Here is a 27,018-nt window from a genome sequence, read left to right on the forward strand (position 1 = left end):
GACTTCCGGTGACAACAGCAGACGTGCGACAGATCCGGGGAAATTGGGATTTTATGTCTCTTGCCATTTCCACACAGGCGCAGTGTGGTTTTTGCTTTTTTTTCTCCTTTGGTCCCTTCCCCCACCCCTTCTTTTCCGCATGAACATGGAAGATGAAAATGTTGATGGGTTGCAATGGTAGGTAGTAACGAATTAATCTTACTTAGAGCCCGGATTATGTGAATATGCATATTTTGGCCTTTTTTAGCATTGATGCATATAAATGCATAAAATCAAAGAATTTTCAGTATAAGTGCGTATTTTTGAAGGTTTATTTAAGCTCACTCAATTTTTTTTATAATTTTCCAAATAAATATTGTTCATATTTTTCATAACATCGATTTTTTTTCCCGCAGGAGAAAAATTTAGTGAATTAATACATATTTATAAAGTATTTTACGAATATGAGCCGTTTTATTGTAAGGCTATTTCTAGAGATACGTCAAAGTGTTAAATTTTTTTTTCAGAAATAGCGTCGAAATTCTTTTGTTACTCCTATTTTTGTTATTGAGCAGCCACAGTAAACAGAAAATTAAAAAAATGCCCGAATAAAAAATATGCAGAAGTTATTTGCATATGCGTTGTACTATATATACTATATATATATGGGGGAATATTTTTTTGTAAATGGATACATATGCACTAAGAAATAGAAAAAGAGGCATTTTAAAAACACATCTGCTTTTTTTTGCATGGTGATTTTTTTAATGCATATTTCTCATTTTTTATACATATTTCGGAATTTTTGACTAAGATTTCAAATGCATATTCTGGGGGTGTTTAATGCATATTTTGGCCTTTTAAGTGCACATTTTGGTATTTCAAGTGCACATTTTTAACTGCATATGTGCATACTTTTATAGCATATTTTGCCACTTTTTTAGTGCATATAATCCGGGCTCTAATCATAAGATTAAGGGCCGTATTCACAGACATGGTTTAAACCTGTAGTTACAATTTTTGGATAACAGATCAACATAGATTGGTTAAAACACTGAATTTAACCAATCCGTGTCGATCTCTTATCAAACAATTGTGACTATAGCTTAAACCTGAATACCGCCCTAAATCGATAACACGAACGCCGCCTTCGAGTTTGTGTCAGATTCCTCAATAAGTATGGACTTGATAAAAGTACGGATTATCTGGATACATTTCTCAAAAAACTTTAGTTTTTCAATGTTTTCCAAGGTTATTAACGAACACACTCGTCCGCACGTAGCGCAGCTGAGCAGCGTGTACGGGTCGTTTTCAGTGAATATCGTCAGACGCCGCGTGTTGCTGTTTCTTGTGAACAACCAGTCTTAGATGAGTGAATTTAGTAAGCGTTTTACAGAAAAAACAATTGGTATTTTACATTTTAAAAAAAGTTTTCAGAGACTCATTTACAAAGTTTCGATCAGAATCGCTATCCGTTCAGGAAAAATCTTTTATAGTAAAAGTCAGCTCAATCGCGGACATCCTCCAAAGAGTGTATCATCACGTGCGTTTTCAAGCTGGAGTTCACTGAAAATGACTTCCCGCAAACATCACACTTATACGGCATTTCTACGGAGTGGATTCTTTGGTGTTCCTTGAAATTAGATTCTTCCGCAAACTTTTCCCTGCAAATGTCACACTCGTACGAATTTTTTTTGGTGTGGTAGCTGGAATGAATACTTATATCAGCCTTGAGAGAGGACGTTTCACCGCAAACTGTACGGGCATGCGACTTATCGCCAGTGCGAGAATTTTTATGTCTGTACAAACCCGAGTAATGTTTGAATTTTTTGCCGCAAACTTCACATTCGAATAACTTTTCTTCGCTGTGAGCCCTTTTGTGCTGTTTTAACGTGCCACTGCGACTAAACTTCTTGTGGCATAACTCACACTCGAACGGTTTTTCTCCACTGTGCAACCTTGTGTGACTGTTTAAACCAGATTTACAAGCAAACTTTTTATCGCAAATTTCACAATGATAGGGCTTTTCTCCAGTGTGGAATCTTCTGTGTCTAATTATATGCGAGAGATCGTAAAACGTTCTACCGCAAAACTCACATTCATGTGGCCGTTCTCCTGTGTGAATTCTTTTGTGTACTTTCAAACTGGAATAAAGTGAAAACTTTTTACTACAAAACTCACACTCATACGGCTTCTCTCCTGTGTGGACTCTTCTATGCAGTCTTAATCTATAGATGTCCGGAAATTTCTTTTTGCAAGACTCACACTCGTGTGACTTCTCTCCTGTGTGGAGATTTTCGTGGTTGTTGAAATGAAATTTGACAGAAAATCGTTTCTCGCAAAACTGGCACTCGTAAGGCTTCTCTTTAGTGTGGACCTTTTTATGAGCGTCTAAATTACGCTTCTGCTTAAAATTTTTGTCACAAACCTCACAATTATACGGCTTTTCTACAGCATGAACCTTTTCGTGATTTTTTAATGCGTGCATACGCGTAAACGTCTTAGAACAAGACACGCACTCATATGGCTTTTCTCCTGTGTGGATTTTTTTATGACTTTTTAAAGTGCATGCGGTCTTGAACTTCTTATCGCAAGATTCACATTCGAACGGTTTTTCATCAGTATGGACCCTTCTGTGTTTAAGCAGATTATGCTTTTCTGCAAAACTTCTACCACAAAACTCACATTCATGCGTTTTTTGTCCAGTGTGTACTTTTTTGTGACGCTTTAAACTAGACTTTCCCGCGAACCTTTTGCCACAAGCATCACACTCATACGTCTTTCTTTTTCCTTCGTGCAATCTTTTGTGATGATCTTTCAAACTTTTCGGAAACGCAAATCTTTTGCTGCATAAATCGCATTCATATGGTTTTTCTCCAGAGTGAACTCTTCTGTGCATGCTCAATTCAAACTTTCTCGAAAACTTCTTATCGCATAACTCACACCCATACGGCTTTTCTGTGGTGTGAACTACTTTGTGGTGAATTAAATTGGACACGTCCGAGAACCTTTTGCCACAAATTTTGCAACCATATGCCTTTTCTCTACTATGGCGTTTTTCATGACTGCTTAAGTTGAATTTATGCTTGAAACCTTTACCACAAACCCCACATTCAAATGGCCTCTCTTCACTATGAACCTTCATGTGACTGTTGAAGTTGTGCTTCAGCACAAACTTCTTAGCACAAAACTTGCACTCGAGTTGTTTATTTGCAGAGTGGATCGCTTTATGACGCATCAAATCACACACACGGGTAACCTTTTTCCCACAAATTTCACATTCACGAGACTTTTTTCCATTTAGAACTTTTACGTGCCGCTTCAGACCAGACTCGAGTGAAGATTCTTTATCGTTGCCATCACACACATATGGCTTTTCTCTAGAGTTCTCTTTTTCACAGCTGACTTCCTTGGACATACCCAGGAGCTTCTCACCGCAATAGTGACACTTTACACTGATATTAACGTTATCTTGAGCATCTTCTTGGGAACTATTCTCCAAACATTCTACCCTAGAGTGGACTATCACGTGCTCGTTTGCTTGAACGCTCGACTGGAAGCACTCGCTGCAAACATCAATATTCTGTGGCTTTTCTACAGTTTCATTCTCCTCGTGCTCTTCCAATTTTGAAATTTGTGGGAGCTTATTGATGTCGATCGTGTGGCTTATTTCAAAGGTGGACGATGACTTTAAATTACACTCGTCAACAGATAATGCTTTTCTCGAAGATGTCATAGGGAGAAAGTCACCGGAATCGTTTTCGCCTACACCATCTGAGACGGGTGTTATCAAAGCAGATAACCCCTCCATACCTATGCTTCTATGAATGCCAAACAAGAAATTAAATTAAAAGCAGAAAATGACTTTCTTTTTTTCTCTACAAATATCTTCTTTTCTGACTCGATTAAACTGCAAAGATTGCGCTCACTCTTACGGAACAGGTAATTTTCTCCTGGAAATTTTGATGACGATCTTAATTTGCCTGCAAGAAAAATGGGAACATCATCACAAAAATGGCTACTTACCCATATTAGTATTTTTTAAGTATGAAACCGATTCCAATTACAATACTGTATAAATGCACGATAAAATGTATACGAGATATTCAATAACATACCCAGAGATTAGTAAACAAATTTTATTGGAAAAAATACAATTTTTTGCACAATCAGCATCGTTTCTCTCATTTTGTAGAACACATACCCTTAAAAATATACATTCATGTAATCAGTGCTCCATCAATTGCAAGTCTTTTGGAAGGTGCCAAGTGGAGGTGGGATGTAGCGGTTGTATATTAACGAACTTACATATAATAATATATATATGTTACCGTTAGAGTGTACAATTCAGTTATTTCATAGAATAAGTAAAGTCTATGTGCGGTATACGTATGCAAGTATAAACAGTACTACGCATATTATACAGGGGTGGAAGATGAAAATTTGATTTTTGTAGCAGGAAAAATTATTTTCGTAGCAGCAAAACACTGTTGTTTTTGTAGCAGCATTTATCAGTTTTGTAGCACTTTAAAATTTTGGCAGTAAGTAAAATAAAGTTTTTTATATACATACGTAGCGTGTTTTTTAAGTACCGTTTTGAAATAAAAAGAAAACACGTTGACTTTCTTTAACATTTTTTTTTACATGAAAGCCTGTAACTTAATCTACTTTTTCGACATAATAAAAACCAATATTAAGGCACTTATCGTATCGTACAACCAGCTTTTGAATCCCATCCTCATAGAAGTCTGCCCCTGATTTGACAACCACTGCAACATGGCCATTTTGACCTTGCTTCTTCAAATGCAGGAACATGTGGGAGTCACTGGGTGCTAGATAGGGACTGCACGGAGGGTGACCAAGTTGGTCTAGCGAAATGCGGCGATGAGATCTTTGGTTCGATTAGCCACGTGTGAGCGGGCATTGTCATGAGGCACAACGACCCCCTTACTCAACATGCCACGCCTTTTGTTTTTAATTGAACAACTTTCGATAATTTAAGCGTTCGGTCACAATTTCATACAGAACACTTCTGTGAAATTTGAGGAAACTCATTAGATAATGACAAAATCGTAAAGCGTCTGTTCTCCCTCAATTTTTGACAACTTTCTGCACCAAATCTTCAGTAATGACAGAGGGTCACCCACTTCGTTCCTCATTATGAACATTTGTGCGGCTATCTTTAAAAGCTCTGACCCATTTCCGTACCATTCCATCGCTCATAATGTTTCCCCCATACACTTCACTGATCTCAAAATGAATTTCAGCCGCTTTCACGCCATTTAGCACTAAGAAAACGAATCACAGTGCGTATTTCACAGTCGGAGGCATTTTAAATACTCACAAACTTAAACATGGTCGAATGTTTCCGTAATGGCGTCTGTGGTTTGCCAACACATGTAGGTACTCAGCGCGCGTGTGCAGGATGCCAACCGCAGCTCCAGAATTTCAAAACGGTACTTAAGTTACGGCCGCTGTGGTGGTCGAGTGGTTATAGTGACGGACTCGCGATGCGAGGATCCGGGTTCGAACCCCACAGTGGTGGTCGGCTGAAGTTGGTTTTCTGTGGTTCCCAACCTCTAGGCGCAAATGCGAGCCGATCTCCCCGTTAAAAAGTCTCGCCACAGAGAGCAACAGTCCTACAACGATAAATCATTCAATCATAACACTTCACTCATAGTTAGAAAAACTGGTGGCAGATGACAGCACTACACATAACAGATGGGCATTAATTAAAATTACTTTGTCTAGACCATGGTCGCTGTTGGTTTCAAAGGAACGAAGAGATAATTCAGGTGAGTGTTGTTATGTGTTCAAGTGTTGCGATCTACGATCTATCTTCCAAATCAAAAATAAGAATGAAAATCTTTTCTGCAAATTTCAAACTATGACTGTTTTGGATGGAATAATTTTCAGAAACCATTGCAATTTCTGATTCATTTCATCTAGCTGGAACACAACTCAGATAGTGTACAATGAATATTTTTACGTTTACGAAGTAAGTGAATATAAAGACCAGAATAAGAACTTTAATGACCAAACTGCCTATGTTATCTCACAGGTGCGGACCTATGGGGAGGGGGTGATCAGGGTGACCAACCCCCAAGCGAAAGGTGAATATGATAATATTGCATTCGATAAATCCGTTGAAAATTACTCGCATCAATATTTTTGATTAAATAACAAATTCAAGGAAACTTGGACTAAACTAAAATATTGGGGGGGGGGGGGTTTCTATTATATACCAGGGCATTTTTCTCAAAAAAAGTAGGGAAAGAAAACCATGACTGGTCAGAAAATACAAGACGTATGGTCACCCCCATCCACAACAATGTAAGGGGGAAACACCCCTCCTAACAGCGAGCTCTAGATCCGCCCCTGATCTCTCACCATATTGCTCATATCATATACAAAAAACTGCGAGTTTCCCGCAAATAATTTTAGTCATGCGGCTTACATGCCAGAGGGGCACCAGAATGATGTCTTGCACAGGTGCGAATTTTGTCTCAAGCCTTCCCTGCTCCTTCACATGATTGCACAGGGGCTATTATATATTTTTTTAATAAAAGGACTTGTGAAGAATTGTGACCTGGGTGTCCATAGAAAATAACAACCTAGGCAAACCACATTACCAGATGTGGAAGCCCCTGGCTGTCGGTATAACTGCTCTATCTAAAAGCACTGCAGCCTGTTGGATTTTTTTTAACGGGATGACCGTTAAAAAAAATGATAGGTCCAGGGCAATTTATTTCATAGGTTTGTAAGATTATCTCATATTTTATGATACAGACCAATGTTTCTCATAGTATTCAGATCTTGGAAGGGGCGATCACCATCCTCTGGAACTGCGTCTGTTTTGGAATCGGCTATAAACTGTAGATCTATAGTTCTGGTAGTAACATGTAGCAAATTGGGGAAAATTGTAGCAGAATGCAGCAGACGTCAGAAATTGTAGCAGTCTGTAGCAGATTTTCCACTCCTGTATTATATTTTACAAAACTACTGCGCTTAAAGTTTTTTCGAGTGGATTTCTGCATGCCTTTTTAAAGCAGATTCGATTGAGAACGTTTTACCGCTAAATTCACACACATACCGCTTTTCACCAGTGTGAATTTTCTTGTGATTTTCCAAGAGAAAAAAATGGAAAAACTTTCGATCGCAATATTCACATTCATAGGATTTTTCACCAGTGTGAATTCTTTCGTGATTTTTCAAGATGACTGCAAAAACGTTTTGTCACAGACACCACACTCGTGTAACTTTTCTCCAGTGTGAACTACTAGGTGTTTTTTCATTTTTGTGCAGTGTCGCAAAACTTTTACCACAGGTTATGCACTCATGTGGCTTTTCTCCAGAATACACGATTCTATAATTACGCAAAAGAGAAATATTTTATCACAAAGCTCGCACTCGTACGGCATCTCTCCGGTATGGACCCGTCTATGATTTATTAATGAAGAGTTCTTTGTATAGCCTTTACCACATATCTCACATACATAAGGCTTCGTTTCGCTGTGAACTTTAGTATGAGTATTCAAACAGGATGAATGATAAAAAGCTTTCCCGTATATCTCACACGCATGAGGCCTTTTTTTGTCGTGCACATTTTTGTGGACGTTTAAAGATGTCAGAAAAAGAAACTTTTGCCACAAATCGTGCAATCAAACGGTCTTTCTCCAGTATGAGCCTTTACATGTCTTTTTAAACAGAATCTACAGGCGAAATCTTTATTACTGCAATTATATTGCTTTACTATACCGTGAATCCCTCTGTGACTATTTAACTGGAAGCTGGTCACAAAAGTTTCGCCGCATACATCATATGCATGTGGCTTTTCTCCAGTGTGGATTCTTTTGTGCTTCTTCTATTCATATTTAGTCGCAAATCCCTTATTACACAATTCACAAACGTATGGTTTTTCTCCACCGTGGACGGCAGCGTGAATCTCCAAATTGACGGGACAACGAAAAGTTTTTCCGCAGAGTTCACACGTATATGTTTTTTCTACGCTATGGACTAATCTATGTTTTTTAACTCATTGTTTGTGGAATAGCCATCGCTCTACAAACACCACACCGATAAGGTCTTTCCCCGATATGGATTCTTCTTTAACGACGCTTTACACTAAACTTCATAGAAAATATTTCCCGCATACATCACACTTACATGGATTCTCTCATTTGTGAAATCTTTCATGGCTTACCAAGTGAATATGGTAACTATTCGAGAACTTTTCACCAGAAAAAAAAACACGATCGATTGGTTTTTTCTTGACACGAATGCTATTTTGCGCTTCTGATCATTTTTGTCGGGCCATGGTAATTTTCTGCACACGAGGGCTAATTAGACCGAGACCTACAATTTATTGCCGATTCCAAACGACAGGCTTGTTTTTTATACTCATCGAGAGGTTGGTGCACTTACCCCTCAATGGGGGACTCCCTGCGGTAGCAACTTTTTCTGTGGTAATGTCGCCGTTTCTGTTGTACCCGTGTCAGGAAAGTTTTCTGACAAGGACGAACCGGGTATCGAACTCGCGACACCTCTAAACATCCTTATGGTACTTTAGGCGAGTATCTTATCGACCTGGGCTACCACGTCCTTTGCGCTTCTGAGTTGGAACTATTCTCGTTGGGCAGCTCCTCAGAGTGATTCATTTCCTGTTCGCTCAACGTAGAGTTTGATTCGGACCTCTCACTGAAGATATCCAGTTTCTGAGCAGATGATGGTTGTTCTGATGACAAGCATGTTGTCGATGACGAAGTAGTCTTGGAATTGTATTCATCTCTATCAATTTTGCTCATTCCCATAAATGGTAATTTTACGAGACCACCTTAGTTACTTATCAGATTAAAAAGTAAATTCCAATCGTGAGCGCTTTTTCACTCATGTTTCGGAATTTTTCTAATCGGATTCTGTAACTATTCGACAAAATTTCGCTTTGAATGAGTAGGCATTCATTTTTGATGGTGGCAATGGTAACATTTGCAAGAAAAGCAAAATAAATAGGCTTTTTCGTTTTCAAAAAAGTGTTTATAAATCATTTCTTACTTGTCTTCTATTACAATCTTACGATATAATCAGTTCTTTAAACTGTTTCACGAACAGTTTTATGAGCTCTGAAGTATCAGTAAGAAGACAGAGGAAACTCAAGAAAATCCATTAGTCCTGCAGATACAGAAGTTTTAGCACACAACGTTTACTTAATTCTCCAAGATAACAAAATGAGCTGAAAAACACGAAACCAACCAAATGTGAGCGACGCAGATATATAATCATGCTGACCGTGATGCTTCAGACATCGCCTCTGTCAACAGCATTTCAAAAATAACTACGAGAAGTACAGTCCAAAAGACAAAACCCTTCCAAGACTGTCTCGGTAAGAAGACAATTTTAGAAGACAAATAAAATTAACTGATGATTTCCCGAGTTGTGTTTACTATGAAGGGAAATATGGGGCCATTCAAGTATTACGTCAGCAGATTTGTAGCCATTTTTGACCCCCTTTGTCAGCAAAATTTCGTTAGCAGCTTAGAATATTTCATATCTTCAAAAAGGGTGGTTGATGACATAAGCAACCTTCAACCCCCCCCCCCCCCCCCACGTCATCAAATCGGATGCCCCACCTCGATGCTGACGTAATACTTGAATGACCCTTATACAATCATAAAATGTAGATAACAACAGCCAAATTAAAGATCTAGCAACAATCGATGTACCAAAATTTTACTCCGATTAACAAAACCAAATTCCTCCATCACAAAATGTTTTCAAATGCGTGGTAGTTAAAATTTTAATTCTGCCTTTAAAATCTCTAATGTTCTGGTAAGCAGCATAGGTAAAAATAAATAAATGAAAAGTAACATCACGTGCAATATACACTCACGTACCAGCATCTACCGATTCGTTAGAACCGCCGAGGAATGAGTACGAGGTGCATGTACAGTTAAATTGTTCAGTAGAAACGTTCCATTCTTTACTTCTGTTTGTCATTGCTAAGCATGACGACTAGTCGAATCCCATTATAGCGAAAAATCTCGTTTTAACGAACACTTTTCTAATCCTCCAGGTAAGCTTACCTAGAACTTCGTTACTGGAGTTCGTTATAACGGGATTCGACTGTACTACGAATCCATCGTAATGTGATTTCACCCAATGTTTGATGGGTACTTCACCGAAACTATGGAGCCATCTATTGGCCAAAGTCGATTAACTTTACGAATATGTGTATTTAAAATTCCAGGTATGCACATTAAACGTACCATTGTTTCTCAGTTATTTCATTTGAAAGTTAAAGAATACTTTTGACACATCTTGTATACAGGATAAAATAACTAACCAAAAACTATTTATAGAAAACATTTTATCAAAAAAAGACCAGCAATCGTAATATATTCGTGGAACATACAGTATATCAAGTGGGAGTGGAGGGGATTGGTAGCAGTTGTAAAATAGCGGGTTTATACATGACCACATATGGTACCAAATAGATTGGATTTTTCATAACTGGTGGACTTTGGATTTTGAACGAATGTTTTTTTGCATGGATTCTCAAAGTACCTTCTAGTCGGAACGCTTCACCGCAACTTTTGCACACAAAAGGCTTTTCACCAGTGTGGATTCTTTTGTGATTTTCCAAGGTAGATGAATGCAAAAACGTTTTACCGCAAAACTCACAGTCGTGTAAACTTTTTCTACTGTGTAGTAGTTTGTGTTTGTTCAAACTTTGCAATACTTTGAAACTTTTACCACAGATTTCACACTCGCGCGGCTTTTCATTAGAGTGCACAATTTTATGGCCACTTAAGCCGGTGGAACAGGAAAAATGCTTTCCACATATCTCACACTGATAAGGTCTCTCTCCAGTATGGACTCTTCTGTGATCCTTTAAAGCCGAACTCTTTGTATACCTTTTACCACATAACTCGCACACGTAAGGCCTTTCCCCACTGTGGAAACTTACGTGTGTCTTCAATTGAGAGGAAGTGAGAAACTTTTTACCACAAACTGGGCACTCGAATGGCTTTTCTCCGGTGTGAGTTTTCACGTGTTGGTTCAAACTAGATGTACAGACAAAGTTCTTATCGCAAATATCACAGGTATATGCTTTTTCTCCATCATGGGTTCCTCTGTGCATACTTAACCGAGACCTGGTAGCAAAAGTTTTACCACAAACATCACACGCATGTGGCTTCTCTTCTGCATGGATTTCTCTATGTCGCTGTAACTGGTATTTAGTAAGAAATCCCTTACCACAAAAATCGCAAAAGTGTGATTTTTCTCCAATATGGAGGATAGCGTGATTCTTCAAACTCGATGGATAATAAAAAGTTTTTCCGCATATCTCACACACATAAAGCTTTCCTTTACTGTGGAGATTTTTGTGTGTCTTCAAATTATATGAAAAAAGAAACTTTCTACCGCAAATTGTGCACTCATGTGGCTTTTCTCCAGAGTGAGTTTTCATATGTCTCTTTAAACCCGATGCTTTGGAGAAATTCTTATCGCAAATATCACAGTTATATGGTTTTTCTTTGGCGTGGATTTTTTCATGGCTGACCAATTCCGAGCTGCATGCAGACTGTTCACCAGACAAATCAGAGTTGTGTGGTTCTGGCTTGATACGAATGCTATCTTGACCACCTAAGTGGGAACTCTCCTCATTGGACATTTCTTCGGAGTGAAGTATTTTGCATTCACATGACGGAGAGCTTGATGAGAATATCTTGCGGCAAATACCACGTTCTTGAGGTTTTTACAAGGGATGCTTATTCTCAAGGCTCAATCCCTTGAAACTTTCATGATCAATTTGGATACAGTGGTTCGTCAAAAAAAACAAACTTAATTTCTTTTGCATCATGCTAATGATGCTTTTGCATCATCAGATGATACTTGTTCTGGCGAAGGCAATTTTGTCAGTGCCGAAGTATCATTGCAATTGACTGTATCTGTTTTGCTTATTCTCATATTATCGAGAGCACAAAATAGCATCTTCATAACCTTTTAATAATTCTAACTGAATTCATCAATTTTGCACAACCTTTTGCTGTGAGTGAGTTGACATTCATTTGGCAGCATTGGTAAAAATCTGCAAAAAAGTAAAAAGAGTTTTTTCGGTTTTCAAACATTTTTTCCTATTTCTCTCTGTCAATTATACTCAACTTATCTTTTATGAGAATCTTACGATAACTTCTTTACTGAAAAACTGAATTTTCCTTGGGTTTATATAAATTACTGTTTGCAGCACTCTTAAATCAGCATCTTATTATATTATTACAATAAATATCGATAAAGTGAAAGTCCTGTGGTAAATAAAGTAACAGTATTATCTCTTCCGTTAAAACGAACTTACTCCATAAAAACCTCATTCGCAGTTTTTTTTTTTTTTTTTTTAATGTCATTACCAGGGCCAAGATGTTGATGACATTAGCATTTTTTTATACTGTTGGGGTATTTTCCCAATATTTTTTCCCTTTTTAAAATTTTTGACAATAAAGATTGAAAAAATTTATACAAATACTGATTGCATTGAGCACTTATGAAAAAATATGCTTGAATTTCTTGGAAGTTAAATGAAAGATGCTTTTTGGCTTCTTAACCATAGGCATTAATTTTTGTTTTCTACTGTAAAAACCCTCTTTCTCCTACGCCAGTCACGGCCCCCCCCCCCACTTTGCAAAACAGAGCCTTCCAATCAGATTCTTCACGATCCTTACAATAGTGAATTTCTTGTGAAAAAACAAAAAATAAGAATCTTGGGACCCAAACCGGAGCCTTGTCAGCCCCACCATTGTATGGGCCCCACACACACACATAACACCAGTGTTCCTAACTGATTCACGAATTATAACTCTGTTATTAGAAAAATTGTTGTTTGATGAAATCTAAACGCAAGAGAGAGAAAAATTCACATATGATTGTGATGCTGTCAAAATTTTCTCTTTCGACATTCGAACGTAACCGGTTTTTCAAGAGAACTGTGTTTTATTATTTTGATGGCATTTTTTTTTTCCCAATTTTTAGGGCATTTTTTAAGTTATTTTTCAAGAATTTTCGAACATCATCCGGGCCTTGGTCATTACAATGAAAAATCTAAGTCTCCCGACTGAACTGACTGGAACTTCAAGATTTTCTGAAAATAATCTTTGAGAAATAGACCAGGGACGTACTCAGCTCATCATTACAAGGAATTTTCCATGAAGCACAGCATATTTTTGAGGGTGTTGTGACTGATGTGTACAAGTGGAATTTGTGAAGGACAGTTGACAATCAGTATATATGTGGAATGTAGTTGACGACGTTACTATTCTCTTCTCAGTTTTTTTTTTTGCCTGTCTGTACTTGGGATGAATATTAAAAGACTGCACTCTTTTCTTTTAACCTATGTTTGTCTTAGGCCGGTATTACACTATAAAAGTTTGATAAAAGTCCTATTATAAAACTTGAAAAATCCAACCAATGAGGTTATTCGTTACATTCTAGAAAATGCAACCGGTGACCTTACTGGCTGCCCTTTTCTAGTTTTATAAAAGGACTTTTACCAAACTTTTATAGTGTAATCCCGGCCTTATATATAGAGCAGCAGCTTCAAATGGTCACAGCGCCACTACTACCACTTATATTGCTTACTTTGACATTTCAAGTAAGACATTCAGACTGAAGATATACTATTGCATCAACATCACTTGTAATTTAAATTACATTGGTTACTTTTACTTCAATATCATTGAAGTTAAATAAAGGAAAAATGAAATTTAAATTCCGTGATTCAAATCAATTAAATTTAAAAACTGGGTTTGCCAATTACCCTGAATTAAAAATTAATCATTTTGATGAATTATTTAATGTTCAGCTCAAACAGGATATTGAATTCCTCATCGTCACTTGCCTTGATAAAATGTATAAGCCTTCCATTTTATACAAAGATCTTTTCCCTCTTGATAAAATATGTGCCCTTAACTGCATATAAATATGCAAAACCTATTAAAAGTACTGTTTGTAATTATAATTATTTTAGCAAAAATCTTAATGAAATAGAAAATGAACACTGGTATAGTAACGAAACTGTTTATAAACCATATATTGATAAAGAATACAATATAAGCATATTATTACATTGTCTATCATTGATTCTCAGCATTTACTGACATCCTAAGTCTTCGGGTACTAAATTCAGATTAAGTAAGAAAATTTTTAAAATGCACTACTAATAGGTTTTCTAATGAAATAAATCTATATCTAAATTATCCTGTAAATATGTTTAGCCTATGGAAGACTTTATGGAATGGAAATTTCACATACTTAAAGATATTGAAACTTTTAAGAGAAAAAATGAACTGTCACAGCTTCGATAGCTCACCTCTAAATTGTAAAACCACAAATTTTTCAACAGGGGAACCTATGACAACAATTCTAGTAAAACCTTCTTTTCCTCAAAATGAGGATTATTGACTTACACCACTTCGACCCATCCATATGATTAGGTGAGGCAACTGTATCCTATGTGCAACTGCACGACTTCCTCCCAGCGGTTGGTCCTGCATCTGGAACACCAATGGCCGAGTGCAGGCTTAATGGCATGTAATTTATTACTTATTCGGTTAATCCAATGATGCTGGCAACAGCGATGCATCACTTCTCGAAGGATTGAGAAATGGTCACTGGCAGGAACCAAAAGTCCATTGTGAATGTTAGATTTTATTTGAGCTGCGGCGTGTTCTATCATTGCCTTTTATTCCAACATACCAAATAATATTTTACTGTGGTACCTTTAAATATCTGTAAATTTTTAAACAAAAACTTTGCATGAAAATAGGAAAAAAAAACGAATGTATTAAACTGGCCAAATTCTGTATTTTTGAAAACTATTTATTTAATGGTTATTTGATGGTTATTTATTTACACAAACCACTAGTATCACTATGGGCACTAACTCTTCAAGTGCTTTTGCTAATATTTTTTTACACCACAATGAAAACAAAAGTTTAATTTTTCATAATATTACAGGTTTCAGATATATTGATGCTTTAAAAATTTACAATTATAACAACTTCCTCGAAGTTAGTAAACAAATATACCCTAATTCAGGGGTTCACAAATATTTTCCACTCGCTGCACTCATTTCACTATCCAATGCTTATCTACAGCTACCCACAGCTGTTTAACAAAGAATCTCGTTGATAAACCTTTGTCAGAGCTTCCACTCCATGGCACCCCTGACAAAGGTCGGAGAACCCCTGCCCTAATTCATTAAATCTTAAAAAACTAATTATGATAGCAATCAAACTGATTTCTTAGACTTAATAAGGGTGCGTAACCTGTTAAACCTGTAATATTACAATTAGCTCAGGTCGATAAGATACTCGCCTAAAGTACCAAAGGATGTTTAGAGGTGCAGCGAGTTTGATACCCGGTTCATCCTTGTCAGAAACTTACCTGATGCAGAGGTACAACAGAAAAGGTGGCATGACCATGGGGAAAAATATTGCTACCACAGGGAGTCCCACATTGAGGGGTTAGCGCACAAACCTTTCTGCGAGTAAAAAAAATTGCCATTCGGAATCAGCAATAAATTGTAGGTCCCAGTCTAATTAGCCCTCATGTGCAGAAAATGACAGTGGTGCCACAAAAATGATCACATGACTTAAAAATAAATGTTGCTAACAATATGGTCTTAACAGGTATTTACGACAAAAGAAATGATTTTAATTTTAATGTTTAACCAATTACAATTCTAATATTAATGAAAAAGATTCTTAAAAATATATTTTCTCAACTTTCTCGCATTAAAAATATTTGCAATATACTAAGTATTATCTATATAAATACATTAATTAATCTTTAAAACAATTTTTCAGTTCGCAACAGTTTTCTTCGTACCTCCTCTAACCTACTACTTCCTCACTACTAATATTTAAATTACCCTCACGTATTCTCAATAGATCTGGAAGATCTGTCCAGAGAGTGTTACTGGACATCCATGCCCAAACTGGGACTCAAACCCTGGCCTGCACAGTCAGAGGCTATAGCTCCCTAATCACTGAACTGCCAGGTGGCAAACTTTATCAACATTTAAACAATTCCCAATGATTTTGAGTACTTTTGGATGTTGGAATTTCCAGAACAGGACTATATTCAAGTCCTGATGAGAGGCTCCATCAGGTGAAAATTTATTCTTGGATAGACCAGTTCCACTAAGTCTAAACCTCACATGGTATGTATTTTCAATTTCTGCATCAGTATTCTGTTTCTTGGACTGCATTCACGCTATAATCTTTATCAGGAGATTGAATATTTTTATTCAAATATTTATTATATGGATCATTCCCAAAAAAAGTGTACATTCCACATTTTTGAAATGAAAAATTCAAAATTGAATTTTCAAAATGAAATTGATCTCAAATTATAGCCAATGGGTTTTATGACTAGAAATCATGGATTTTGTCCACTGTGTTACGAAAATAAATATCGCTCTAAAAAAAAATATTTCTGCTGTTTTTCTCTCTTAAAATAATGAAATCAGCTTATTTCTTACACATATGCTAAAAAAAAGCAGTTTAAAAAAATTTTGACATTTTTTTCTGTAGTTTTGATGGTTTTTTTTTTTCATGATTTTTTTGAAATAGCACAAGGAAAAGTTTATTTCTTACATATATTTAGCTACTTAAAATCAAAACTTTTTATTTCTGACAGACAAAGAAAGGGTTGGTAATTTATAATTTAACGTCTTAGTTTGAAGTGTTCCTAAATTTTTCTGTCTGTGAACCGCAAAAATGCTTCCCGTAACAGAGTGGACATTATTGTAACAGAATGCACAGATATGTTTAACTGACAGAAAGATATCTCATATATTCTAAATAGGCCATGCAAATACACTTTCATTTTCCCAAAAATTATATACAAATACTAGGTGATCCAGAAACTCCTCTTATAGCATTTGAAAACGCCCACCCCATGACAAAATTCACAAAAACACGCACACCATCCCTAAGTTTGAATTTTGGTCTGAAAAAAAGGTAGATAAAAATATTATCAATGCACTAACAACACTATGTCAACAAATCTGGGGGTGGGGGAGAAATAACAGTGGCCCAAAGACTGGAAAAGATCTATATTCACACCCATTCACAATAAAGGCGGTCTTAGAGAATGCTCCAATTACAGGACAATCTCCCTAATACCACATGTCCGAAAGATTCTACTAAAAATTGTTCAGAAAAGACTCAAAACTATCATAGGAAAAGAATTGACAATAGAGCAAGCAGGTTTCAGAAAAAATAGAGGAACTAGAAACCAAATTGCCAATCAATAAAGAAAACCATCAAACTTGGCGCTAAAGACTGGTTTTCATCGGCACTGTTTAGCAATGGTTCCAAAAACTGCAACACCCAAAAAAAAGTATTCAAAATCATTAGGAATCCTTTAAATGTTAATAGAATTTTGAATTTCATAAACTAAATTTTCTGAAAGACTAACCTAATCAAGAAATTAGTTCAAAATTTTGAAAATACCATTCTTAAAATGGGGAAAAAAGCATCACAGTATTTTCATTTCAATCACACGTTATATTATGTTTATTCAAGTATTTTTATTTATACCAAACATGAGTATGCAGACTCAAATATACAGGGTAAGTCAAAATAAATGCAGGGATTTCAAAGCAATACTACACAAAATTCAATTAATATATTTATTCAAAAGATAAATATATGTAGAGGTATTATAATCAAGTTTTGAATGCAGTCCTCACAAATGTTCAATATGCACTCCTTTTGTTACGTGACGGGAATTGTGTCCCACGATATGTTCCAATTATGGCTTCTGTCGCAGCTACAAGACGACCTGCCAAGCTTTATTCTGCAACAGAATGGTACACCACCACTGAAGTACAGAACCACCTCAATAACACATTATCACAACAGTGGATTGGTCGCGTATCTGTCCTAGACAAAGCACTGTTACCTTGGCTACCACGATCCCTGGATCTTACCCCTTGCAATTTTTTTGTGTGTGTGGGGGTTTGTAAAGGATCTCGTGTATGTGACTCCAGGTCCAACGACCATGACTGATTTGAAAGACTGTGTCACCGCTGCTATCGCCAGCATAGACTCAGACATGCTACATAAAGTTTACCAAGAATTGCATTACCGACTTGATGTATGTGGTGTAACAAAAAGAGTGCATATTAAACAATTGTAAGAACTACATTCAAAAAACTTGATTACAATACCTCTACATATATCTTTTGAATAAATACATTAATTACATTTTGCATAGTATAGCTTTGAAATCCCGGTATTAATTTTGACTTACCCAGTATATTTTAAATTTTTTTTGAATTGAAAGTGCAATTGTAATGTTCCTAAATCGTAAACAACATTAATACACAAAATTCACTTGAAATTTTCAAACACGAATAAAAAAAGAAATGGAGTGAATTCATAATCAACATTTAATTTACATCTATATGAGCATGAACAGAAATTCACAAAATAATCATTTTCGTAATGTTTTCAACTTTCTCTTTTTTTCAGACACTTTTTAACATTTCATTTGCTTCTTTGATATACACTCATTGTTCTTTTTCTTTTCTTTACAATAGTTTTTAAAGAAAGTGTTTACTGAACACTTCACAATAAACATAGTAATAGTTAAAAACTTAGCAAAGTTCCCTTTGTTCTAAATATTAATTATCAATTTCATGGCAAGAGCTCTTTGATTATTGCAACATGAGAACACAATTTTATTTTTTTCTGATACTAATTTTTGGATTACTACGCAAGAGTACGTAACAACACATTCAATACATCACTTTTGGGATATACCAACCCCCCCCCCCCAAATAACTATTTCCATTATTAGTATCACTAAATTCCTCATCTACATCCTCTAGAGTCAAATATATCTTGCAAATATTGCATTGTTCAGCCTTTATAAACGTATGGCAACAATATCTAGCGATGTATGCCAATACTGGCAACTTACAAACTAGAGGAATTGAATCATCAACATTAATGTCCTAATTTAACAAATTTAATTTGTCTGTAGTTCTATTAGGCTCATAACAATCTGGAAACGAGACACCAAGTTCACCTAAATGAAAATATTTAAGCTTGAAAGAGGCAATACTCAGCAGACGCAGTTTATTTTGACATTTAAATACATGTCTTAATGTCACATTATTACTATTGGGATAGGGTGACCAGATAAGATGTCTGCAAAACAAAAACACGGAAATCCTGTTAAAAACAGGACATGTATTTATAATAACTGGGAGGGAACCGGGACATTTTAAAAACTCTCATTTGGTGAGCATTACAGTATAAAATTGCACACTAAAAATTTATATTACAAAAATATCATCACACTACTTCTACACAGAGACGCAAATACAAGTAAAACATCAGGATATGGGAGCCATGGTGGCCAGACGTCCCGTCTCGTATACATGATTGAAGGGTGTGTGCCATGAAGGGTGAGATGTGTTACATTATATATTAATAAATTATGTGGAAGGGTAACTTAAGTACTCTCAGTTGTCATATTGTAACATTTATGCTTCTACGAACAGCTGACGCTCAGTTTACAAACTTGCTAATTGGCTCTGGATGTCTGTTTGCAAACCGAATTGTTCAAAAACTAAAATAGTTTCCCCCCATAGCAATGAATGTAAAATTTATTAATCTGGGGTCCAAGGATTTCGAATATTTTCAGAGTGAACTTTTACAGTAGTGCTTTACGCTAAAGTGTGTAATGAAAAACGAATTGGAATCATTACACTAATACTGAAAATGCTTTTAGAAGAGGTAATCCTAACCTTAGGAGATAAAAGGTCGATCCCAAATTGGAGCAAAGGCTGGGCTATGTCTGGTTGGTTTAATACATCATCTATAATCTCAGTGTCAAAACCCTAGAAATTTCTGCCTCCAATCTGGCCACAATTCCTTCAAAACTTGATTCATTTTTCATTTCATTCATTTCTAAACGGAGCTACAATAGGGAAACAAATGCTGAGCAGGTTTATACTCACCAAACTACCTCCATTCAAGCCACAATATTGCACAGTTGAAAACAATGATGGCTACAATGATTCAAAATGGGTTTGGTGTCCTTTTGTTACATAAAATATTAACATTGCAGAAATACGGCAGTGAAATAATTAATTCCTATCATAGAATCTAACGTATCTAAAAGTTAAAATGGGAAAAATATTGAAAGTAATTATATTTCATTGGACAAGCAAAAGCCGGGACAAACAGGCATCCTGAAAGCCTTTTCGGGATAGGGCTAGTTTCTTGTAGGGGTTTACACATGGCCATCTCAAGATAGTAGGTCCTCAGTAAAAGTGATGTTCTGGGGCCCCTCACACTTAGCTGAAAGTAACAGTTTACACATATTAACATACTTACATTCATAGTACCACATCTCATCGTGTACCCCCCCCCCCCCATGGCCGTGGGCTAAGATGGCCCAGGCTCTGTGCACAGCTCTGATGAATTCTGAAAGTATATATAGTCACATTTTCCCTGTCCGTATTTATTTTATTTAATAGCTTTATTTCTCAGCTCTCTGTGCTCCCTTCCCGTCACCCACCTGCCATGGCTTCCCTTCTATCTGATTTTCACCTGTAGCCCTCTTAGAACATCCCACAACCACAGGGGGGGGGGGGGCATATGGCTCCAGGTTGAGAACCACTGACCTAGAGCCAGGGGCGTAGCCAGAAATTTCGTTCGGGGGGGGGGGACCAAAGTGACAGAACAATGGATTTGGCCATCTTTTTCCCTTTTTTCGGTCATTTTCTCACATTTCGGGGGGGGGGGGGGACCAGACCCCCAAGTCCCCCCCCCCTGGCTACGCCCTTGCCTAGAGCACTTGCAAGTATGTGTTAATGATCAAAAGAGTGACCTAGAGCAGCATGTGAGTAACCAAAACAGTGTGCAAGCACACATATGAATGACTAAAAGAGTGACTTAGAGAGTGTGTGAATGCAGTAATAACCAAGGGAATGATTTGAAAGATCAAAAGAATTCACCAAAAGAGTAACTTAGAGACACTGGTGTACTTGTGGGAGGGGACAAGCAAGTTGTAGCACAGGGTGGCAAATTCGAGGAAAGGACTAGGATAGGAGAAAGGTAGTGAAATTTGTTTAGCCCAAAGACTGCAAAACCATGAATGCACCAGTAATTGAGAACTGTATCCGAGTAAATTTTTTTTCAGTAACATTGATATTTGCTGTATCAAGAAATCGATCACAGATATTTTATTCTCAGGTGCACATTCCTTCAAGCTGATCAACAAGTCTGCAAGCAGCGTAATTTTTGTGATTTGCAAGACATATTATTATCCGTATTAAATTGCATGACACTTTCAAGGATTTTAAATAAAATACTAATATCATGGACTATCATAGGTAATTTGTACAGTAAAATCTGTCTTTAACGGAACCTGTATTAAGTGGAAACCTGTCTTCAATGGAAAAAATTGTCCCCATGATTTCAATACCAAAATACATACTAAAAAACTTGGATTGAACAGAATTTGTCTAACGAGGAAACAGAAAGGAAAATTGTATGCTCTTAACGGAAATTTTCATACAAACACTATGAATGTTTCCTAAACCAATAGGCCAAGGGACTCACACAAAATGTTGAAGTGCTCTACTGAATTTTTTTTATGCAATCTCTGTGCTTGCCAATGTGAGTTCTGCATCATCCACCCCTACATTAGCAAAAACTGTTTCCGTACTTGATGCAGTGACTGATAAGTCATATGTAGTAAGGCAGTTACTTCCTGAAATTGTTACGAAATCTTTCGGAAAAGCAGGCTTTTTTTAATGGGAACAATCAATGCAAAGGTTGAATTTCCAAATGATATATGCAGGACTTACAAAATCGCATGCAAGCTGCTTTCCGTGATTGCGGTGCTGAGGACTGCATAAACATACACAACAACTGAATCTTACGCGACAAATATAGGCACTCTCATTGGAAATTTTAGAGAAAGTAGCCTAAAAAAAGAAGAGGATGAAGATGAGATGAATGTTGTCATTTAAAAAAAAACAGTGTAAAAGCGTCGTTATGTTACAAAGCAAAATTTCTACAGTTCTTTGAAGTTTTATGCAGAAGCTGTCCGAAACCTTCAAAGAACTGTAGAAATTTTGCTTTGTAACATAACGACTCGAGCATTTTTTGTATGATTTCTAAAACAAACCTGTTTACTGAAAGTCAGGCAACAAAGGGTGTGAACTGCATACAGAAAACTCTATTGTTGACGAATGGGGAAAAATAAAAATTAATTTACAGTACTACTACTACTACAGGCCTACTGTTTTTAATTTTTTACTCACTATTTGGCGATGCGAATAGTTAATGCATGTAATGGGCTGTATATAGTGTAACATTGAAGTAAATGCAGTATATATGTATTTAAAATAAATAATTCATCATATCACGCAATAAGTATTTAATAATAATTATTATAATCACTTTATTTTATTTTATCTCGATTTTTTTTGACATTGTTACATAACTTTACACAGTATGCCAATTGAACCTCTATTAAGTGGAAACCTGTGTACAATAGAAAAAAAATCTCGGTCCCTTGCGATTCCATTGAAGACAGGTTTTACTGTATTTTAGGACATTGTTAATTTCCCCACCTTTCACACATGCACAGAGATATTCAAATTCATATCTACTGTACGAGATGTATTAATTTTTGGAAATGAATGTAAAGACACATTAAGAAAATATATGCTATTAGGATTATACTTGATTGTACGTGCTGAATCAATCACCGTTTTATCCAATATCTTCAGTTCAATCAAGGAATGCCTCTCGCCATATTCTGCTTTGGCTTCCAGACTTTACTAAATAGCTCTACTCAATAATATATTATTTACACGTTCTTTTCTTCACAGCTTAGACAACATATCCCTTTTCTGTCATGTATGAAGGATAACCCTCAAAAATGGAAGGCACTGTTCTTTCTTTTGGTCTCGGGTGCAATAACAGAGAATTCTAGTTTCCTCTCCCGTTGCAGAACTGTAGATGACTGTTTCACGAACAATTTGGTCATCAGGAAAGTGCTGCTCGTAAACCTGTGAAATTTTAAAAAATTGACCAAAATTAAAAGATACATAATGATAGCAACTGATCACATGCAAAGATATAGAAAAACAATGAAACCTTACACCAGCAGTTCTCAACCGGTGCTCCACGGAGCCCTTGGGGATCCATGTGCATTTCCCAGGGGCTCCGCTGCGACTCGAGGAAAATAAAATAAATCAGTAAATTTGATACATAAATTAAAAAAAAGTGTCCCCCATAAAAATTATATACAAAAAGGGCTCCTCTAGTCAAACAGGAATCCACCATAGAAATTATATACTGATAAGGGCTCCGCAAGTCAAAAAAGGTTGAGAACTGCTGCCTTACACAATGGTACTCGATATAACAACAGGAATCCCTCTACAATATTTTTTTACATCTTGTTTGGAAATGACTGTAGCTGAACGCAGGGCTGGATAAATCCCAGACGCCAGGTCACCATGGTGACTAAAAAACTGGTATTCATGCCCAAAATTTTCTTTGTGCAATTACTAAACTGTACAGCTGCCAAAATGAAAGAGTCACTATGTCCTGAAAAGTCAAAAGAAGCATTATTTTGGACCTTTTTCTTTGGGTAAAAGTTTTTTGGCATCTGATTTTTATTGTGATTTATCCAGCCCTGATTTAATGTTAAACAGCTGTGATCGATATAACAATATCTCTACAACTGTGTTTCCCAAAGTGGGCAATCCATTGGCTTGAATCGTTGGGGGTGGGGGGGGGGGGGTTAAAAATTTTCTAACAAGGAGTGGTAAGCACTAAAACAAAATGTTTGGGTTCCACAACGTTATTCCTTCTTGGTCTGCAGCAACGTTATATCGAGATTCCACTGTACATCAAAATGAAAAAAATCATAAAGTACTCACTCTTGAGCTTGATGTTAAAGCAGAATCAACTCGAGAGATAGCCCGCAGCCATTTTCCCCACAATCGCTTGTCTTCAGGAAATTTAAAACGAGCCACTTTTTCGGGCCATTCTTGTAATTGCCTTTGCAGCCAAAAGCAGAACACTTGAATTGTATATTCTTCTAAAATTCAATTAAAATCTATTAGAAAATATCGGTTTATGCGAATTGTAAATCTTTGCAAACGGCAACTACATTTTCCCGGCTGTTATGGCGGTTCCCAACTTCAAGGCGCAAATGCAGGCCGATCTCTTTGTTAAAAAGTCTCACCACGGAGAGCAACAGGCATACAATGATTCAATTATTCATTCAATCGCCACACTTCCGTCATAGAAAAATTGATGGTAGAACTGCACATAACAAGTGCATGTTAGGTTCACAACATGTGCACGCACATCCAACATGTTCCAATTTGACTCTGAATCAAATAGGATGATCCAGTGAGGAAGAAACTAAGAAACAAAGTCCTGATGTTCAGTGATTAAACTGCGAGGCACCCAACAAAAAGCTGAGGGGTCTTGAATTATCGAAGACCCCCAAGTTGAAAGGAAGTGGCCCAAAAAGAAATCGGAGGGCTCACCCGAGCCTACAAGCCAACGAGGGAAGGTGCGGCGCTAAATGATACCACATTCTTTTTGCCAGATAGTGCCAAGAGCAGGTGAATGTACTAGTTTTATGTTGCCAAAATCCATTGGTGTTCCTGCCAAGTTCATATTGAAAAGAGAGTTTGTTTAATTTTGACAACCCAGATAAGGCCTTCTTTAATGTCATAAGAAAGAATGGTAACCCGTGCTGAGAACTTCTATAAATGGTGTTGGGTGTCTCCCCTTCCCTCCCTCGATGAAGAGTCCAGGGGCTTTGATTTTAAACTTTGTGGACCTACATGTTCTGTTTATGAATATTACTTGGAAAATTTTTGCATTCAAAATTTTTACTGTCATCATCGTTGGTTTTACTATTGGCTATGTACTGATTCTAATCAGTATTATGTTATTATCAATTTTACTTTCTGCTATATCAGGTGTTTATATCAAATTCAAGCATAAATATAATATATATATATATATATATGTATCACACTTCCAGCTGCCTACGGCACTGGTATTGATGTGATTCGACAACTATATTCAACTTTAGAGTTAAGTTCAACATTCATGTATTTGACTTACAGCCTACTTTAATATATATTATACACGCACGCCGCTCATAATTAAAGGACCATATTTTGAAGTAGACTACAGGTAAAACCAATCAGAAAATTGTGAAATTTTTTGTGGAAGACTTCATGAAGTAATGGGACTTTGTTTTGGCAGGATTGTGGGGGGGGGGGGGGGGGGGGGGAGAGGGAGATTAGTTTCATATGTCGCCATCATAGGGCGTTTACTAAGAAATTACACATTTAGGTACATAGGGCGTTTATTAAGAAATTACACATTTAGGTAAACTTTTACAATTTTAACAATTGTTAAACACTTTTACAATTGTTCAGAGATGCCACTGACACACTATAATGCATCAAATACCCAGAATTTCAGAAAAGGGCAACATAAAAACTTTGTTCACGCATCCTCCTAGTTCAAAGAAGAAAAAGTAGAGAGGAAAACCTCGCCAACACTTTTTTTCCCTTCTTTTCACCATGTATCATGATCGCGCGACCTTGAAAAAGTGGTTTTACTACTTTGTACACTGTACTGTATTGATATGCTCGCGGGTTATTGAAGAACAAGATGAGGGATTACAAAAGTTATTTGACAAAACTTAAAAAATGCAATCAATAAGTGTATCGGTTATATCTGAGCGAATGTAACCAAAAGGTTTATTAGTTATTTTTTCAAGCTACGTAAAAGATCTTTTGTCAAACTTTTACAGTCTAAGGCCGGTATTACACTATAAAAGTTTGATAAAAGTCCTATTATAAAACTTGAAAAATGCAGCCAATAAGGTCAATGGTTACATTTTCTAGAATGTAACAAATAACCTTATTGGTTAGATTTTTCAAGTTTTATAAAAGGGATTTTATCAAACTTTTATAGTGTAATACCGGCCTAAGGCAGGTGTATTAAACTATATATAAAAGTTTCCTAAAAGTCCTTTTATAGAACTTGAAAAATTCAACCAATAAGATTATTGGTTGCATTTGCTCGAACGTAACCTATGAGCTTTATTGGTTGAATTTTTTGTATAAAAGAGATTTTATGAAACTTTTATAGTGTAATATCAGCCTTACACTATGAAGGTTTGATAAAAGTGGTTTATAAAACTTGAAAAATGCAACCAATACGCGGATCAGTTAAGTTCGCTCGAACATAACAGATCTGCTTATTGGTTAAATTTTTCAAGTTTTATAAAAGAATTTTTATCAAACTTTTATAGTGTAATACCAGCCAAAAAAAAAAACCGGCCTCAAAACAATTCCCAACATTTCACCGGGAAAAGTCACGTGCTCAATCACGTGACGTCACAGGAGCTCCGCGCGCTTGCTTTCGGCTATGGCTACAAAAATTGGTTATTTCCCAACCAAAGCCAATTCCTTTTCATTAAAATAACTAAGTTGCCAATTTTTTTTTTATAAAATTTCTCATTAATTCAAATCATGATTTTAGTCGTTTTGTTTTGCAGATTTAAAATGCTTAGTTATATAACATTAGCCACAGCATTGCCAACAAAAAGCTGAAAGGAAGTGGCCCAAAAAGAAATCTGAGGGCTCACCCGAGCCTACAAGCCAACGAGGGAAGACATGGTCCAGGACCTGCCCTGGTCACGGCGGAGGGCTCACCCGAGCCACCAAGTCAACGAGGGAAGATGTGGTCCAGGACCTGGTCTGGCCAGGGTTTGTTCCTCCGCATCCTACGTTTTACTTTCATCCCCTCACGCTTTTGTGACAACATAATTGATACGATAAAAAGAGTTGCTCACCTCCATGTCACTTTGAATTAATTTTCATAATAACCACATAATTACACACACACCTAATTCTATAATCTACCAAAGACGTCCATTAGAAGAGTTTTGTAAACACTAAACAGC

General features: G+C 36.5%; 1 protein-coding gene across 3 annotated transcripts; it reads right to left on the minus strand.

The window, feature by feature from the left end:
• Positions 1–782: 782 nt before the first annotated feature.
• Positions 783–27,018, minus strand: LOC149068340 (uncharacterized). 3 transcript variants are annotated; one of them, XR_016195172.1, is made up of 3 exons: positions 26,908–27,012; positions 23,954–24,114; positions 20,793–23,077 (listed from the first exon to the last, which is right to left on the minus strand). XR_016195172.1 is itself a non-coding variant. In XM_089251463.1 (2 exons), exon 2 carries the CDS (start codon positions 3,788–3,790, stop codon positions 1,487–1,489), a length of 2,304 nt encoding a protein of 767 aa, XP_089107589.1. In that variant the 5' UTR covers positions 3,791–3,962; positions 26,908–27,012; the 3' UTR covers positions 783–1,486. The 3 variants fall into 3 exon arrangements, 1 of the variants encoding a protein (XP_089107589.1); XM_089251463.1 differs by lacking the exons at positions 20,793–23,077; positions 23,954–24,114 and adding an exon at positions 783–3,962; XR_016195171.1 differs by lacking the exon at positions 23,954–24,114 and having other exon boundaries at positions 26,908–27,018.

Source organism: Pholcus phalangioides, unplaced genomic scaffold (genome assembly GCF_987345545.1).
Source record: "Pholcus phalangioides strain wild (caught in Gottingen) unplaced genomic scaffold, Ppha-v1.0 ptg000027l_1, whole genome shotgun sequence".
Classification (NCBI taxonomy): Eukaryota; Metazoa; Arthropoda; class Arachnida; order Araneae; family Pholcidae; genus Pholcus; species Pholcus phalangioides.